The 17122-nt window shown below is 46.3% G+C and overlaps 1 protein-coding gene across 3 annotated transcripts in view; it reads left to right on the plus strand.

Moving 5' to 3' along the window:
• PLEKHN1 (pleckstrin homology domain containing N1) overlaps window positions 1–10275 on the plus strand; it is an 85517-nt gene extending 75242 nt beyond the window's left edge. The window contains exons 12-18 of one of the 3 annotated variants that reach the window (XR_015295873.1): window positions 715–909; window positions 3014–3277; window positions 3394–3540; window positions 5426–5605; window positions 6563–6611; window positions 7844–8538; window positions 8686–10275. Coding sequence is in view for 2 of the 3 variants with exons in the window: in XM_086921432.1 (XP_086777558.1) it covers window positions 715–909; window positions 3014–3277; window positions 3394–3540; window positions 5426–5605; window positions 6563–6611; window positions 7844–8067 (1059 nt within the window). In the remaining variant the exon portion in view is untranslated. Of the gene's footprint in view, window positions 1–714; window positions 910–3013; window positions 3278–3393; window positions 3541–5425; window positions 5606–6562; window positions 6612–7843 lie in introns of all 3 variants that reach the window. The other 2 variants (XM_086921432.1, XM_086921433.1) reach the window with 2 other exon arrangements.
• Window positions 10276–17122: the final 6847 nt, after the last annotated feature.

Raw genomic sequence — 17122 nt, forward strand, 5'->3', positions numbered from 1 at the left:
GGCTTCCCTTCCACACAAGGGAGCAGCAGTGCAGGCTTCCCTCCCACACAGGGGAGCAGCAGTGCAGGCTTCCCTTCCACACAGGGCAGCAGCAGTGCAGGCTTCCCTTCCACACAAGGGAGCAGCAGTGCAGGCTTCCCTCCCACACAGGGGAGCAGCAGTGCAGGCTTTCCTTCCACGCAGGGCAGTAGCAGTGCAGGCTTCCCTTCCACACAGGGCAGTAGCAGTGCAAGCTTTCCTCCCACACACACAGCAAAGCAGTGCAAGCTTCCCTTCCACAAAGGGCAGTAGCAGTGCAGGCTTCCCTTGCACACAGACAACAAAGACCAGCATGGGCAGTAGCAGTGCAGGCTTTCCTCCCACACACACAGCAAGGCTCAGCAGAGTAAGCATTAATAAAACACCCTGCTTACAACTAGAACAATTAGAGGACGGGTAGCAGCAGTGCAAGCTTCCCTCACACAGACTGGAACATCATAGACAGGAGTGAAAGCTTAACTCGTGTAAAGAATTTTCACTAGATACAGAGCAGAAGTGCAACCTTTGATCTTTAATAAAACATTCTACATTGGATGCAGACAGTTCATGCCCTACCCTACATACACAGAACGGGGCCCACCGACAGCTGTAGTTGAAGCTGCTTTCACACACAGAACAGAAACAACAAAGGTACATTTCACACCCTTCACCTCTCTGTATCTGCCTCTTTCACAGCCTTCTGGAAGCGGCCGAAGCTCCTTGGCCTCCCAGGGACGCAGCAACTCTTGGACGTCGGGCAAGAGAGGAACTCGCCATTCCCACAGCTCCCACGGTTCCAATGGTGCATCCGACCGGCAGTCCTTTGCCATCCTGAACGACCCCAGACTGCAGCAGGACCCTCAGTCCCCCGGATACGCAGAGCCATTACCGGTAAGGGAGCCTCTGCGATTGTGCTGTACTTGTGTGGTGTCTCCTGTGGGTACCTTATCTGGAGACAAATCAAGTGGCAGCTGGCAAGGAACGGGGTTGGCGGGTGAGCAGGAGGGGGTGGGGTGGGGTTGGGGAGGGAACTAAAAATTTAAAAACACTTACCCTTTCACTCCCGCTATCGCTCCTTGGCTTCGGTGAAGCTCCCCTTAGCCAATCACAATGCTGCAGAGCAGCGTTGTGATTGGTCTGAGTGCCCTGGTTCGGCTCTCAAACAGGCAGTGGGAGCCCGTGCATGTTCCCCTCAGGCTATTCCATCCTGGTGGGCAACATGCAAAGTGCGCCTGACTGTTTAGCCTGCCCAAGATAGCCGGCCAAACCGTCATGCGCACTCAGAATGTACCAACCACTCTTTCCCTTGTGATCCCAGTCCCACCTGCCCTAAACTAGCCCCATAGCGAAAAATAAAATGATAATACCGAGGTTATTATCTGATCTGAGAGCAGTGGGGTGACGCTCCTCTGCCTTACCATTGGAGCCGCCCATCGGCAAATCAGGGTAGATTACAGCAGAGAGGATTAATGGGTGAAATAACAACAGGAAGAGCTGGACAAGACAGCTCTGCGAAAATGAAAACAGTCCCACAAAGCAATGGGCTATTTCACGAATGCCCTCTTCATGCAGTTCCAGAAAACGTGGACGTCAGTTCACCTTCTATTCTCTGCGCACCCTTTGACCCCGCTGACATCACAGAGTTAATTCTTTTCCTCATCTAGGGTTTCTCAACAGGAAGCAGGAAATGTCTTAGACCCTGTTCACTTTCTGTACTTGCTACCCCTGCTTGCTTCTGAGACCAGGAACAGCAAGGGGAGTGCTATAATAACACTGGCTGAAGTAAGAGATTTTATAATTAAATCGAACTCAATATACCCTCGTAATGGTATCATAACAACACTGGAGTATCAAACTGCCTGTGATAAGACTTGATGACGATCTGTCTCATTTAGAAGTCAAAGAGTATTGTCCGTCCATTTTTGGTAAAGTCACCTTTGGTTGTAGGTGGTTATGTTGTTATGATCTTAAAATGGACAGCAGTGGTGCTGATTCTGACATGATGCAGGCCTTTTCCTGAAACCTTCTCAGACTTTGATATGGTTTTGTTGTTGAAGCAACAGCAGGGCCAGTGGTAACAAAGAGAAGGTCAACGTAGAAGCTTCTCCGCATGGATACCCCTCACTGAAGTCCATGGCTGGGACCTTTTTGTAGACCACAGCCAGAATTGGCAATAGGAAGCTGAGAGATTTCTGGGCATTCTGGTCTCTCAGGAAGAGTCAGTATTTTCTCACCTCTAATAAGAGCTGTACAACTCTGTGTTTGCTTCTGTTAATTCGTTTTCTTATCTCCTATCTTCTCTTGTCCCAGCCACGCCTTCTCTCCTGTGTTTCACCTGTAATTTCCTGCCTCTAATAAGCCTTAGATTGCTCGTATTTAGTTTTCTAATTCCTCTACTCAACGGTTTCTCAGCCCTTCACTTAATATAGTCAATCTTTTATTTATATTCTGTCACCTCTACTAAGTCTTGTCATGTTGCGGATAAGTCTAGGCTTGCCTCTGCAGTCTTCTTCTGCTTCTATTGACTTTTCTTTTCACAGTTCAGACTTTTCTCTCCTCTACTAAAACTTTTTGTACCTCTACGGAGGCCCTCACTTTGAATGATCTCATAATACTGAAGATGCTGGAAACAAGAGTTACTGGAAACCTGAAAGCAGCTGAAATCTCCATGTAAAAATCAGGAGCAAAATGAGGAAGCACTGTGAGAATTAAACCTGGAACTCCCTATACCCTTGGTAATTTCTCCTTTTTAATTGGAAAATCAGGTTCTAATTTGTAATGGTCCTGATTGCACCCACCTCTGGACTTACTTATACCATTAGCTTTGGTAACTCCAGTGGTGGGGACATTCTAAGCGATTTGGCTGCTTCTAATGAAGGCCCGAGTCTTTTCTAACCGGTACCAAGTTTTCTTTCACCTCTAACCAGTCTTCTCCTGTGACTATAAAATCTTTTCTTCTTACCTATACTGAGCCCTGTCATTTCTTGTCTTCCAGGCCCTCAGAAGCTCCAGCTGGGTCACAGGAGGTGCCCCACAACCGCCGTCAGAACTCAAGAAGGGAGGAAGCACACGGGCCTCGAAGGGAAGGCCCGGCCTCCATATCCAGTTGCCCACCCAGCCCGCGGATGTGCCTAGAAACTGTTACGGCTTGATTCTTGAAACCCCCCGTGAGGACCTCCTCTCCCCTGTCTACAATGAGCCCTACTCTTCAAAAGACACCCGGCAACCTACAGCAGTGTATGATCAGGAGCATGATGAGGTAGGTAACAGTCAATGGGTTCCTCTCAGAAGCCCACTAGGAGAGTTGTTGCAAGCTGGTGTCTTCGTGGAGCCCGCATGATGAAGCATCTTGTCATTCTTATCTTCGCCTTACAGGTGAAGCGCTGGAGCCAGGCAGAGAGTCAGATCTCCACTGTTTCCAGCATCTCTGAGAAACAGCTCCCTCCGCTGCCCAAGTCCCCCCTGTACGCAGACCCCTACACACCGAATGCCCAGCCATCCTACCCTAGATTCCTGGATGAGGTAAGGATTTATTCCCCATAAGACACTGAACCAGAATCACACAGACCCTGAATAGCCTCCATCTTACCCTTGCACAGTTCTCAGTAGATAATTATGCAACATCCATATACTTTCACAAAACCCCCAAGAAGGCCTCACAATCTCCCATGATACCACACATAGTCAACAACAACAATGTGCCTTTAAATAGCCGCCAGGTGAAACTCAGCTATCCTTCTGACAACCAGTGAAAAGCACATGAGACACCCCGGCCCGGATTTACGAAGCACTTGTGTTGCAAATGCGCGAGGGTGCCTGCATTGGCACTAGGCTGCACTCTGTGTGCCAGCGCAGGGAGAGTGGCAACTTAGTAATACCAGCATTTGTTAAGAGCACAGCTACCTCCTGAGAGGTGTCCCGCCGCTGTGAGCCGTCGGGAAGATTAAGCGAGCTATTGCCCAGAGTCACATGGTGCTGGGCTATCCTGCCGCTGGGGATTGGTCAGGCGCCCTGGCAGCTGCACCACACCTCTTCCACCTCTTAGTTGATATGGTGATATCCAGTCGTCTCCCTGTCAGGCAACACTGCGCTGCAATCTTGCTGTGTTGCATTGCATGACTTGTTAGTAAATCTGCCCATCAGTTATCAGCCAAGACACCCACATGTACCCCAAACATCCCTTCAGATAGCCACAAACGCCATCTCACAGAGCACCCATCAGTGACTCTCTTTGTTGTCCCATTAGATCCTAGCATGGTCCCCAACATACCCTCAGCCAATCAACAAGAAACCACCACTTATTCACCAAGATTGCCTCACTTAGTGTCCACTGGAGCCCCAAGATGACCTCATAGCCTCAATATACCCCTACATAGAGACAAGATAACCTCACATAGTCCCTATATGCACTCCTATAGTTCCCACTGTACCCTTATATAGCCCCAATGGTCCTTTGCATAATCCCCAAAGACCCTCACATAGCTTTTAACTGACCCTCAATAAGTTCTTAACAGATCCAAGCATAAACCAAGCTGACCCTCTCCGAGCCCCAACAGACACTCACAAACCCCACAACAGAATACCCTAGACACTCATGTAGCACCAAAAATACCCCCACGTAGCCCGCAGCAGGCCTTCATATAAGACAAATAAATTGTTAGTAAGCTGCTTCACTTGCTGTATCCCTGTGGCTGGCACCCAACAGCAATTTCTGTTTGTAAATGTAAACAGTATCTGATGTTATGTTCCTGTTTGTACACATTTTACTGTCCTGTTTACTTATTTTATCATTACCGTTTCCTAAATAGTTTAATGTTGAGTATACCTGCAGTATGTAAGCATTTTCCCTGCCATCTAGCCTTGCTGTTTGTGAGCTGTTCCATGTCCTGTACATTTACTGTTTGTAAGCTATTACTCTCCTATTGCCTTACTGTGTGTGAGTTGTTCCATGTCCTGTACGTTTACTGTTAATCAGGCATTTCCCTCTCCTATATCATTACTGTGTGTGAGCTGTTCATGTCCTGTACGTTTTTTGTCTGTGATCTATTTCCCTTTCCTATATTTTTACTGTTTGAGAGCTGGTCCTTCTGTAAGCTATTCCCTGCCCCACACCATTAATGTTTGTGAGTTGTTCCACTTTTCACAGTTTGTAAAATATTGTGCCATCTTTAATCACTAGTTGTTGTAATCTGTTGGTGGTCATGTACTTCTCCTGTTTGTAAAGTGCATCTGTCCCGTATTTCTACCGACTGTAAGCTATTTCTTGTCCTATATATTTTGTCTGTAAGCAGTTTGCTTGTCGAATCTCTGTACAGTTTGTAAGCAGTTTTCATATCCAACACCCCTACTGATTGTAAGCAGCATTTGTGTCTTATTTTCATTTTTAAACATACTTTATTTACTACAGACTGTAAAAAATCAGAGCCAGGCTCCACTGGAGAAAACGACACCGGGGCTGAAGCCTCTACCGGTACTTCCTGTGTCTCATCAAGCTCTGAAGAAAATCTTCTCCCACCCTCTGCCCGAGAACTCACGTCCAGTGGCATCAGTACCTCACCGGAACAGTGAACCACACGTCTCGCTACAGGTAGGACTCTTTAGTTTATGGTGAATGGGAAACATCCTTTACAACGAAACTTTTACAATGCAGTGCTATTACAACGCAGGTTTTACAACGAAAACCATTACAACGCATTGCGCTGGGGGGCGCTCTAGGATAGGGAATAGATTTAATTTACTATCCAACACCTTCCCTAGTGTCCACGGGGACTGGAGTTGGAATAGTAAATTAAACTATTCACTATCCAGCACCCCAAAGCGCTATGCGTTGTAAAGGTTTGCATTGTAAAACTGGCGTTGTAACAGCAGGCGTGGTAAAAGCATGCGTTGTAACGTCATACATCCTGGTGAATCCATATTTTGGTATGTGTAAGCACTCATTAATAGGGTCTTATTCTATTCAGACTAGATCAAAGTTATTGCATTATCATGAAGGATGGTAAACAGTCCAAACCACATACAATGGAGCCAACTCTTGGCTTATATAAATCTTACTTACTGAGGCCCAAGACAGGAAGGTAATTCTTTTGAGTTATGTGGCCACACCTGGACTTTACGGGCTGCATCCTAAGCAGAGTTATCATCTGTCTAATATCTCACCCACTCATCCTTCATACAGCAGAGAGACCCCTCTGGATCCTCGTACCAGGCAGTCCAGGCTACATGTAGCAGAGCTATTTATACTAACCATTCTCACAGATCAAACAGTATATGTGTCCCTGAGGCTACATGGACCTTGAAAACTCCTTAAAGTGCAGAGCATGGGCAACTACCAGGGGGCCCAGATCATACCGGCTCAGGCCTCCCCTGACAGTGTTGTTCCTCAGGGGATACAGGTCTTACAGGCTCAAGCCTTAGCATTGCTAGTCCTCTGGGGATACAGGCCTTTAGGCCGGACGATTGGTTTTAAGGCTTGATTTTCCATAGGGTGTTACTATACAATGCATATCCATAACTGTAGCTTAATATGTTTTTGTTTCTGCAGGACTCCTCCTCCCAGGATGCAGTACCTTTCCCACGTTGGAATAAGCCAGGTGAGGTTCTAACCTAAGGGCGTCTGTTGAAAAGGTGTGTCGCTTGGGGATGAGACTCAAGCTAGAGATAGGAAACTGACAGTTCAGCAGCAATACGTGGGTGGCATGCAACAATAGGCCAGGGCATGACTTCATGTAGACTAGTTCTTCTTGACAGACACCCCTGATTCTATGGATGAAACCTACTGTTTTGAGGCTAACCGGGAGGAGCTTCAGATATTGATATCAACCGCTGATCATTGCGATGTGACCTTGATGGGCTGGAAGTGAGTAACTCCAAATGGAAGAAGCCAAGACATCTTGTTCCAACATGTAGAGCTATATAACTGCCTTCAGGTGCAAGCATATCTATATAAGCACCCAGTACACAATGCTCAGTTCTTGACATACCATGCTCTTTTTGAGTCTTTCAACCTGAATAACAGGTTTGTACTTATCTCACAAACTTGGCTCTCACAGCGTTCGCTCATGCAGGATAGAAGCGAGCAAGTGTGCAGCCAGCGCCATGGTGCTGAGGGCATGCCAAGTCTAGGTTAAATGACTCCAGAGTGACTCCCCTACTTGGTAAATGGTGTAAATGCATCATGACAATTTCAACCCTTAAAAAAAGGGATCTCTGTAAAAAAGATTTCTTGTTCACTCTAAATCTCCCGGAAAGTGGTACAATTACCACACATGTCCCAGGAGTAAACAGAATATTCAAATGTATCGTAAAACATCGCATTGTCAATATTTCTGCCTATTTCAGGGAGGTTCTGGAGTGCTTATGTCATTTTTGAGACGATGCATGCGAATGTAAAAACGTTTAAAAAGAGATATCGCATCATTTCAATCCGAAAACATGAATGGATGCTATGCAACTACTAGATAATATCTTTGCTTCCCATCAAAAATACTTTCGAGTTGAAAGCACAGCTTAAAGCCTTCTGCCATCTTTTTCCTAGGCCATTGGCAAGCGTTGACTTCCGGTTGCCTCTTTAACCAGGAAGTGTATTTCTGTTTCAACCAGGAAGTGCATTAATGATTGACAAAACAGCTCTTTAAAGGCTTTAGAATGTTTTTTTAGGTGCAGGCTTGTGACAGGCCCATCCGACCTTCTTTGAATCGAGAAGTTATGCTAGTGAGATGTCCTTTACATCTTTAGACAGAAAAGAAGACACAATGTCTATATAACTGTTGGGCTCTCGCATGTCTCCTTGAAATAAATATATATGTGAATTTGTTATCCACAGGTCTGTCTTCCGACTGCAGCCCACAGCCGGTGTTGTCTGAACATGAGTACGCTGAGCTTCAAGGCTTACACGGCGACAGCACTTACGACAGTGATTTCACCTACGACAACGTGTGGGATACTGAGCCACATATCACTCGTTTCTCTCCGGGTCCGAAAAGGAGGTCGAACCATCTACGTGGTCAGGAGAACAGGACCAAAGTGATGGTGAAACACTGGGCGTAGAACCCACTGGATTGGAATGTCCTGGCAGGCCAGAAAAAACACCTGGTCGACCGAACAATTGCTTGCTATGGTTTATGGTGGCTTTGTACCCACTGGGGTTCGGCACTCAGGGACACGGATTTATGTTGAGAGATTCTACAGATTGACAATGACAATTTTCGCAAACATAGCCACTTGTGTCAGGGAATTTTTTTTCATGTGGAAGGCAAACCTGCAATGTTAAATCTGTGAAATGCGAAAAATTGAGACAGGTGGTCAGCACCCAGGAGGATAGCAAGAATGGGCGATACGCATCGAATGAAATGGGGAGACAAGATGGACATCCTAAAAATAAAATGAAGTTACAGTTTGCCACAGTGGGAGAAAAAGGAGATCCTTCTGCTGGTCAGAGCAGCCATGGACAGCGGTGGCATCCGAGGACACCAGTGCCATCTGCGGACAATGAGACATCCATGGGTGGTGGTGACAGAGGTGGCTTTCTGGATAGCTGTGGCATCCCTGGACACCGATGCCAGTGAGACATCCATGGGTGGTGGTGACAGAGGGGGCATTTCTGGATAGCTGTGGCATCCCTGGACACCGATGCCAGTGAGACATCCATGGGTGGTGGTGACAGAGGGGGCATTTCTCGACCGCAGTGGCATCCCAGGACAGCAGTGCCATCTGCGGACAGTGAGGCAGTCATGGATGTTTTTGACAGAGGTGTCTTTTCTGGACAGTGGTGTCAGCCATGGACATTAGGAGCATCGCTGGTGCGTGTGGTCAGCAGGGGACCCCTTTACTAGCCTTGGAAAGAGAAGCCATGGCCGGCAGCGGCAGTCAGTGTTGTAGAGCAGCAGCATCCATGGGCAATGAAGGAAGCTGCAGACAGCAGAGGCAGCTGTGGAGCGTGCAGCCCTGTGGTGGAAGGTGGCAGCTGTGCATGGTGGTGTGGATGACTGGGACAGCCGTGGGCAGGAGGATATTGATGCCTTCATGGAAAGAGCCATAGACTCCCTTGGTGCAGCTGCGGAGGTCGGGAGCCGCTGTGAGTGACAGGCTCTGAGCACAAACGTGTGTTCTACAGCTGTGCATCAGAGTGCATCCAGCTTTCCATGTGTTTAATTTGTGTGTGTGTGAAGTCCCAGTGTGTGACCAACGCATTCCATCTTACCTCTGACAATGTTTTGAGTGCTGGGTTTTCATTTTACAACCTCATCCATTCTTGGCATTGCATTGTTGGCATTTCTATTAGACTAGCACACGTGATTTGTAGATTAAAAGCTCAGGATTGGAAACTGTGTCTGAGATGACATGGAGTAAGGTGGCCACATAACCCTCAGGCATTGCAGCTGTAATATTTATTTCATGTTTCAGGCATATGCAGAGCGCTGGAACTTGTAGTCTTATTAACGCCAGGCATACCTACCATTAGTGCAGCAGGTGTAGTGCACCGGGATCCGTAGAGCTCTGATGAATCGGAGCCCGTGGCAACAATCATACGTTACTGGTTAACTCATTATACAATTTAGACTACAAGTCCCAGAATGCAATTGCAATGTGAAAACCTGGACTGAATGAGCTACTCATGCATGGAGAGCCTCTCTGCATGAATAGGAGAGGTGCATAGTCCTAGCCCTACACTCAGGTGGCCAAATCCACCATCCCTTACCCGAAGAATTCCCCGCAATTTGAGTATGAGGTTCCACATATAGCTCTGCAGGCCACGCCCCAATCTTGCTCCAAAACACCCCTTGCTGTTTGCACTGCAGTTTTCCTCGCTCATTCTCGAGTGTCACCCAATACTGGCCGTCTCGGCTTCCGTTGCTTCTTTCCACAGCAGAGCCTGCCAAAACCGTCCAGTCCTGCAATGTGGCAGGCGAAAGCACAACTGCACTATTTGTGAGCGCCCAGTGCGTGAAATCTGGGGCACATGTCGTTCACAGGTGGCCAAATCCTAACAGCTGAGGTCATTCCTGACCTTAGCTCGACGCCTTGGACTCTGCTGGGTCAAAGGTCATTATTGTTCTTTGTTAAAAGCTGTATTTTTTTAAAAATATTGCTACGTGCACATAACTACTGTGGACTTTTAACTGTTGGAAGGGCCGTGTTTACAGTCGAAATAACTTAATGCTTTATTGTATTTAAGGTGTATGATATTTTAATAAATTTGGTATATTTAATTTTATAGCAGTAACGCATAAAACAGCAGTTTTGCTTCTCACCAAATGGTTCCTGTGTTTTTGTTTGACTTTAAATACATTTTGAAAATACCGGTTGTGAATGTTTGGCTTTAAATACATCTTGAGAATACGAGTTGTGAATGTTCAACTATGCATTTTCCATGGGCAAACAGTGTTCATCGAACCTGCAGCCAAGAGCGTAGACTATCAAACGCGGTGGTGGCATCAACCATCAGAAAAATAGCAAGTTTGTCGGGCCACCAGTAACACAGAGGTGAGGTTACTAGATGACCCTGTGGCATATTTACAAGCTCATACCGCCACAGGAGCGTCACTTTTTTTGATGCTCCAGTGGCGCTGTGTGCTGGCCCATATTTATGAGGCCACGCAAAGCCACTTTGTGTGGCTTTTGTAAATATGGCCCTCTTTCACGCCGTATTCTGCGATAAAGGGGCGTGTCATGAGTGTTGCTGTGGGTGTTCCCACGCAACACCGATTACTTTTTGATATTGCCCCAGATTTACAAGGAGTGGCAAATCTGACGCAGTGCCAAAAACTGCATTAAAGTGGCGCAACAAGGAGAAATATTTGCGTTTCTCCTCGTTTTATGCTCGTTCTATGTGTGCTGCATTCCACATCACACATAAAAGGAGCAAAATGCCATTGATGATTGTTTCTGTGCAGGAAGGTGTCCGTTCCTAAACAAATATAATCATCGCAGGAACGCAGGCACCCTTGCACCATGGTGCAAGGGTGCGGGCGTTGGCGCATGGCAGCTGTTTTAGCACCGGAGCAGGGGAGAGCACAGGGGTGCACTGTATTCTTGTAAATACGGTACATCCCTGCGTTTTTTAAATGACGCAGCTCAGCATAGCAAAATGGCTTACCGCGCTGCGCCATTTCATTGTAAATATGCTCCCCTGTGTCATCAGGGACAGCATGTTCCAGTGCTGGACTTTACCTTTTCAAACAATTGTTCTCAGGTCTGTTGGTTCATTTTAAATAAAGAAAGACTACAATTATCAAAATGCATCATGTTGTTTACAAAGCCCAGGACTGAAATATTGTCTTCCTAATAACTCAACGTCATCCAGTAACCTTCCACAAAAGTAACAATTCTAACGAGGCTAATTAGGGTATGCTGGCCAGGGGCAGGGACATAACTGTGTATGATCTTTGACACCTTTAGCCAGCCTTGAACTTATATCAACCACACCTAATTCCATTTTTATCATAAGGAAACTGAAGCTACAAGTTTCAAGATTTTAAAGTGCTGCTGAATAAATTCTTTCATCACACTTCAAAAATGGGAGAGAGGTACCATTCCCTTTCAATCCTCACTATCATAGAACTCAAGTACCCACAAAAAGAGGAAAAGAGGAAGAGGCTGGTGTAAAAGCACACTCCCTCAGGGAAAACACAACTGGCAGATTTACAAGCCCCTTGCATCACAAAAAGTGGCAGCACTTTTCTCTGCCCCATATTTAAAAAGGACAGGAAAAGCCACCCTGTGTGTCTTTTTCTGTCCTTGTAAATACAGCCCCTTTACAGGCAGCACTTTGAGTGAAAGGGGCGTTCCATGGGTGTTGCTGTGGGTGTTCCCACGCAACACCCATGGAACCGATCACATTTTCAGATTTACGAGGAATCGTAAACCTGGAAATGCGTCAGTATGCTACGCCACCTTAGGGGCGACGTAGCGAGGCACAACTAGGAGAAATGTTTTAATTTCTCCTCATTTTTTTCCTCTTTCAATGCGTGCTGCATTCTACAGCACACGTTGAAAGAGAAAAATGCCTGTAGTGATTGTTTTTGTGAAGGAAGGTGCCCCTTCTTGCACAAAAACAGTCTCCCCATGACGCAGGTATCCTTGCACCATGGTGCAAGGGTGCCTACGCCGGCGCATGGCAGCTCTTTGTGCGCCAGCGCAGGGGAGAGCACAGGAACGTGCCATATCATTGTAAATATGTCGCATTCCTGTGCTCTGAAAGTGCCATAGCCGAAGGGCTTGCGGTGCCTCGTTGCAGCACTTTCATGTAAATCTGCCCCAACGTTTGTTTAACACTGCCCTCATCCACTAATGGTGGCATGCTTCATCATACAACTGCTGCAATATCCCGGCTCAGACCAACTACTGGGATGGAGCAAAGGGAGGGGGGGAGGTCAAAACAAACAAATATGTTGGGATCCATGCAGTAAACTACATATAAACATACAATCAAGGTGAAGACATAAAACTACCCCAGGAATACCCCTCACAGGCTTTAATCATGGGTTTCTTGGATAGGGTTAAAAAAGAAAATGAGGAGACGATCTAGGGGATAATTTGGACCCCTTTGTCTCTCCTTATTGCCTTTTGTGTTGACATGTTTTGGCCTACCTTTGCTCCATCCCAGTCATTGGTCTGCGCCGGGATGTTGTAGCAGCCCTTGGATGAAGCAAGTTGGTGAGGGCAGTTTTACATGAACCTTGCGTTTTCCAGAGTGGGTGTGCTTTTACCGTATGAATTAATTGCCAGCACTAGTTGAAGGTGTCACACAAGAGACTGGGCCACATGACAGCTGCCCAGGCCCAGGAGTTTACGTTCCCATGTCGAGGTTGGATGTAGGGGAGAGTGGATGTCTGCCATCACTCTCTAGCCTAACTTCCACCTACTTGCTTACCACCCTGCTGGGCCGGGCCCTAGTCCCGGGGAGTAACCAGAAATACGTTTATGTTCTCAGCCTCTGCTTGTGTATGCAGTAGAAAGTGAAAACATAGATTGGCAAAGCAAACAACTCTGGCTTTTTGTTAGGGCAGTATTGTGTAATAGGTGACATCTGTGTGTGTTGCCCCAGCTGTCATAGAAAAAAAATCTCATTATGAATTAATGATATTTTTATAAAGCACGCTAATGCACACAGGCGTCCTGGCGCTAAAGAACTGTCATGAACTTTCATATACACAAACATCATCATGGAGGATTCTCGTTCGTTATTGGAATTCCAATAATGTACGAGATTCCTCCATGCTAACTAGTTACGCAACACCCAGCAAGAAATATTTGATGTTGTTTATGGCTATGAATATGTTAGTAGGTCATTATATGTTGTTTGGTAATTCATATATATCAATTATGCAATGTTTGTTTGAATATTGTGCTTTCAAAACTAAGGGGCCCATTCGGATGGTGGGCGGATTGCCCCCGCCAGGCTGGCGGTATCCACTGCCAGCTGGTGGGGGCAATCGCCCGCCATCTGCACTGAAATTACCCCCGCCACATTAGGATGGCTGGGGGGTCCGCGGCGGACGCAAAGACCGCCTGCCGCTTTTCCGCCCAGGTCGCCTTGCGGCCAGGGCGGAAAAGCTTTAATATAGTTTATATAATACGGTTTATATAATATGGTTTAATAAGGTTTAATATGGTGGCGGTGTCTATTAGACACCACCAGCCATATTATGATGGGCCAAAACAGATGCCTTTCCGGCATGCGGTCTTCACTTCAGGGGCCCCCGGAGTAAAGGAGAGGTGGGGGGTGCACATGGGGGGTACTGTCGCTTTGTTAATGCAAATGTATTAGTGCATTTTTAGCATTGTGGTGGGCGGCGCTGAAAGCACCGCCCGCCACAATGCTAAACATGCAGGATGCGCCCGCCACAGTGGCGGGCGCATCTTAATTTGTGTTGTGGACCCCCGCACCTATGGCGGACGGTCCCTTTTGCACCACAATGGCATGCAAAATGTGCCCCATGGTGTTGCTCTTGAGACATGCCTTAATGAAAAAACATTTTGTTGAAAAAGAAAAAAAAAGAAAAGTGAAATAAACCACAAGGGCTAATGAAATCAGAACATTGGTACCTTTATTTTTGAATAAATCAGTAGATATGGCAACTAGATACCTTGTTAGTTTACATAAGAGAAACAAGCCGCATCTTGAACTACAACAGTATGAAAGCTGCAAGAAGGGTCTCATTGCTGAACAGATTGCATTACCTCAGCAAAGGGTATTATGAAAATGAGTCAGAACATACAACTTTGCGCTGCAAGCCGTGTACCTAAAGGGATACATAGCACATTATTGCACAGTAGTTTTGAGAAGGGGGTAGTATTTCAATGCATCTTTTAGAAAGCTTCTGTGAGTACACATCTTTGTGAACAAAAAAAGATGGAAATCCAACATGTTATGCTGACATCAAATTAAACAAATAAATGCAGTAGGGTATTAATGCCTTAAGGTATACAATCCACTACCATTGGTTGCTAGCAGTGATTGATTACATACTGAACACGACACCTATTAAAATAACTATTTGTTCACATGAAATGTCATGGCGACACAACAATAAAACATGCTGAAAGACAACAGCAGACATGTCTGAGAACTATGATGGAAAACGAAACAGCTGTGGAACAAGGTATTGGCGGAGATGGACGCAGTACTGATGAAGCATGCCTATGAAGACGCCACCATGGATAAAGGAAGCTGTGAATGCCGCACACACTGCAGGGCAAGATGCTATTGATGGTTTGCAACACACAGGAGGAAACAGCATAGGACCAAGTTGTGGTCATCAGCGGATTAAACGCTGGCCCTGCAAACAATGGCAGCTGCAATTTAACGGGGATGGCGGGGTGGGGGAATTTTTTTTTTAAACCACTCACCTACAGGCCAGCCTCCGCCTCTCGGTCCTCTTCGGCTCCTCAGTCAACAGCAGGAACCAGGATTTACACAGGCTCCCAGACGGCCCTAGCCAATCATGACGCTGCCTTACTGCAGCATTGTGATTGGTCTGAGTTCAGTTGTTCGGTGCCCAGAGAAGGACTGGGAGGCTATGCATATTCCCCTCCCCAGCTGTGCATTACAGCTGGTGGGGAACATGCAAAGTACGCATGCCTGTTTGGCCGGGCCAAGATGGGTTGCCAAACCGCCATGCGCACTTTAGAGTGTGCTCACCACTTCTTCCTCTGGCACCTGCTCTGGCCAGCCCCACCCGCACCTAAGCAGTAATGGAAAACTGAAATGATAATACTATTGGTTATGATGATTTTAGTTTTCCTTTTTAAACTGCTTTCAGAGCACTGGGTGGATGCTCCTCCGCCGTGAGGAAGGAGCTGCCACTGCCTGAGAGCTACGGGGATGTGAACCAGGGGTGGCAAAGGACCCTGGTACTTGATTGCAGCAGAGGCTGCTGCATCTCTGCTGCAATGTCAAACAGGTCTGCGAGGCTCTGGAAAGGAGGCAATGCCTTCGGACCCAGAGGAGGTGGAGGAGGTAAGACGTGAACAACTCGAGGGAGTAGGTCGGTGATGAGCGAGACTTTAGAAGTGAATAGAACTGAAAAGCCTATGATATCTATAAGGGGCTTCACTGCCTTCCAACAGACGATATGCAGAGAAGTCCAACTTGCATATTGGTGTACACAAGAAAATGAACATGCAAGTGATGCACTCTGGAGAGTGTCAACAAAGAGAGACACTACAGGGCAGTGTAAGGTGATGGTATGGAAGTCTAACTGACTGAGAGAGAGTGTTGAGTCTCAACGGGGAAACCCACATAAAACCGCTATGACCTGGGCCATTATTACAGTACAATCGAAGCCTGGTCGTGATAGCAGTTATCAATAACGAAATTTACATAAGAACATTCACCAGTAGTTACTTTTTGTGATTACTGAATCGTATTTAATAAACAGATTCAAAGAAAGTTTGAGATGAATCAAGTGTGATTTTAAGCCAAAGCATTTGTTGGTGGCAATAGTTGCTCCAATAAATTTCAGAGCGTTAGATAGTTACAGTGCTCTTTGGGTGAGAGAGAAAGGGAGAACTCGGGTAGGTGGTGGGGAGTCAGTGAGTGAGGGACAGGGTAAAGGTATAGTGACATAAATACATCATTATTGCATGGGGTTCAACCTTTACAGCCTAATATAGGTCAATAGTTCCTAAGACTGAGAGAGAGGGCCTACATTAGCAAACTACAAGGCTAGATTCACAAAAATGCAAGCATTGCAGTGACGCAATCACTTTTGTTCTGCTGCGTGAAAGAGCGAACAGAATTTCTGTCTCCCCACTGTGCCACTTTTGTCTGCCTTTGGCTAACGCAAGACCCTTCGACCATAGTGTCAGGGTGTGTGATGTTAAGCATAGGCTTTGTACTAGAAGTGTGTCTTTCTAGTACAAAGGCTATGCTTTCACATAGCTCCACACTTTCTAACTTTGTATTGTTCTCTACAGTGCAGCACACAAGCAAAGTTGAAAAGTTTTGAGAGAAGAAAACCTTTCTCAAAGTTTTGCCTTTAAGAGATAGGGCTTTGTGTCAAAATCCGAGGGTGGTTGCATGTGAACTCCTATACTCCACCCATGGGAAACTCCCTTGGACAAAATAGTGCCAGGCCCTACTTCAGGCAACTTTCCAACTCAAATCAGATTTGCATTGGAAAGTCAATCAAAACGCAATAACTCAGCAGAAATTGTCAGTAAATTTCCACACAGTAATATACAAATACGTTTGCTTGTGTGTTAAACTTCTGCCCATCATAAATGGACTTTGAAAGTAGGACGTCTCTTGCCCCTATTGCCTGGAACAACTATGTTTGTGCTGTGCAGAATTTATTTAGACCTCTTGATGGGGAAAGGAATGGAAACAGACACAGCAAAGAAACCTGCACAAGTGCTGGGCTGAAACATCTCAAACAACAACATGGGCTACAATGGTTGAATACATGCTTGAGACTTATTACTGACACACCAGCTCTTGACTCAACCCTGAACTTGGAGATCAAAAAAAGGGAAACTCATCAATTTACTAAAGAACATCGGGGGCCTTATTTATGAAGGCCTTGCGTCAGTTTTGCGCCGCCGGTGCGTCACTTTTTGTGATGCACCAGCGGTGTAAATAATGCGCTCTGTTGTGCCA

The sequence above is a fragment of the Lissotriton vulgaris genome, chromosome 5 (assembly GCF_964263255.1).
Source record: "Lissotriton vulgaris chromosome 5, aLisVul1.2, whole genome shotgun sequence".
Lineage (NCBI taxonomy): Eukaryota > Metazoa > Chordata > Amphibia > Caudata > Salamandridae > Lissotriton > Lissotriton vulgaris.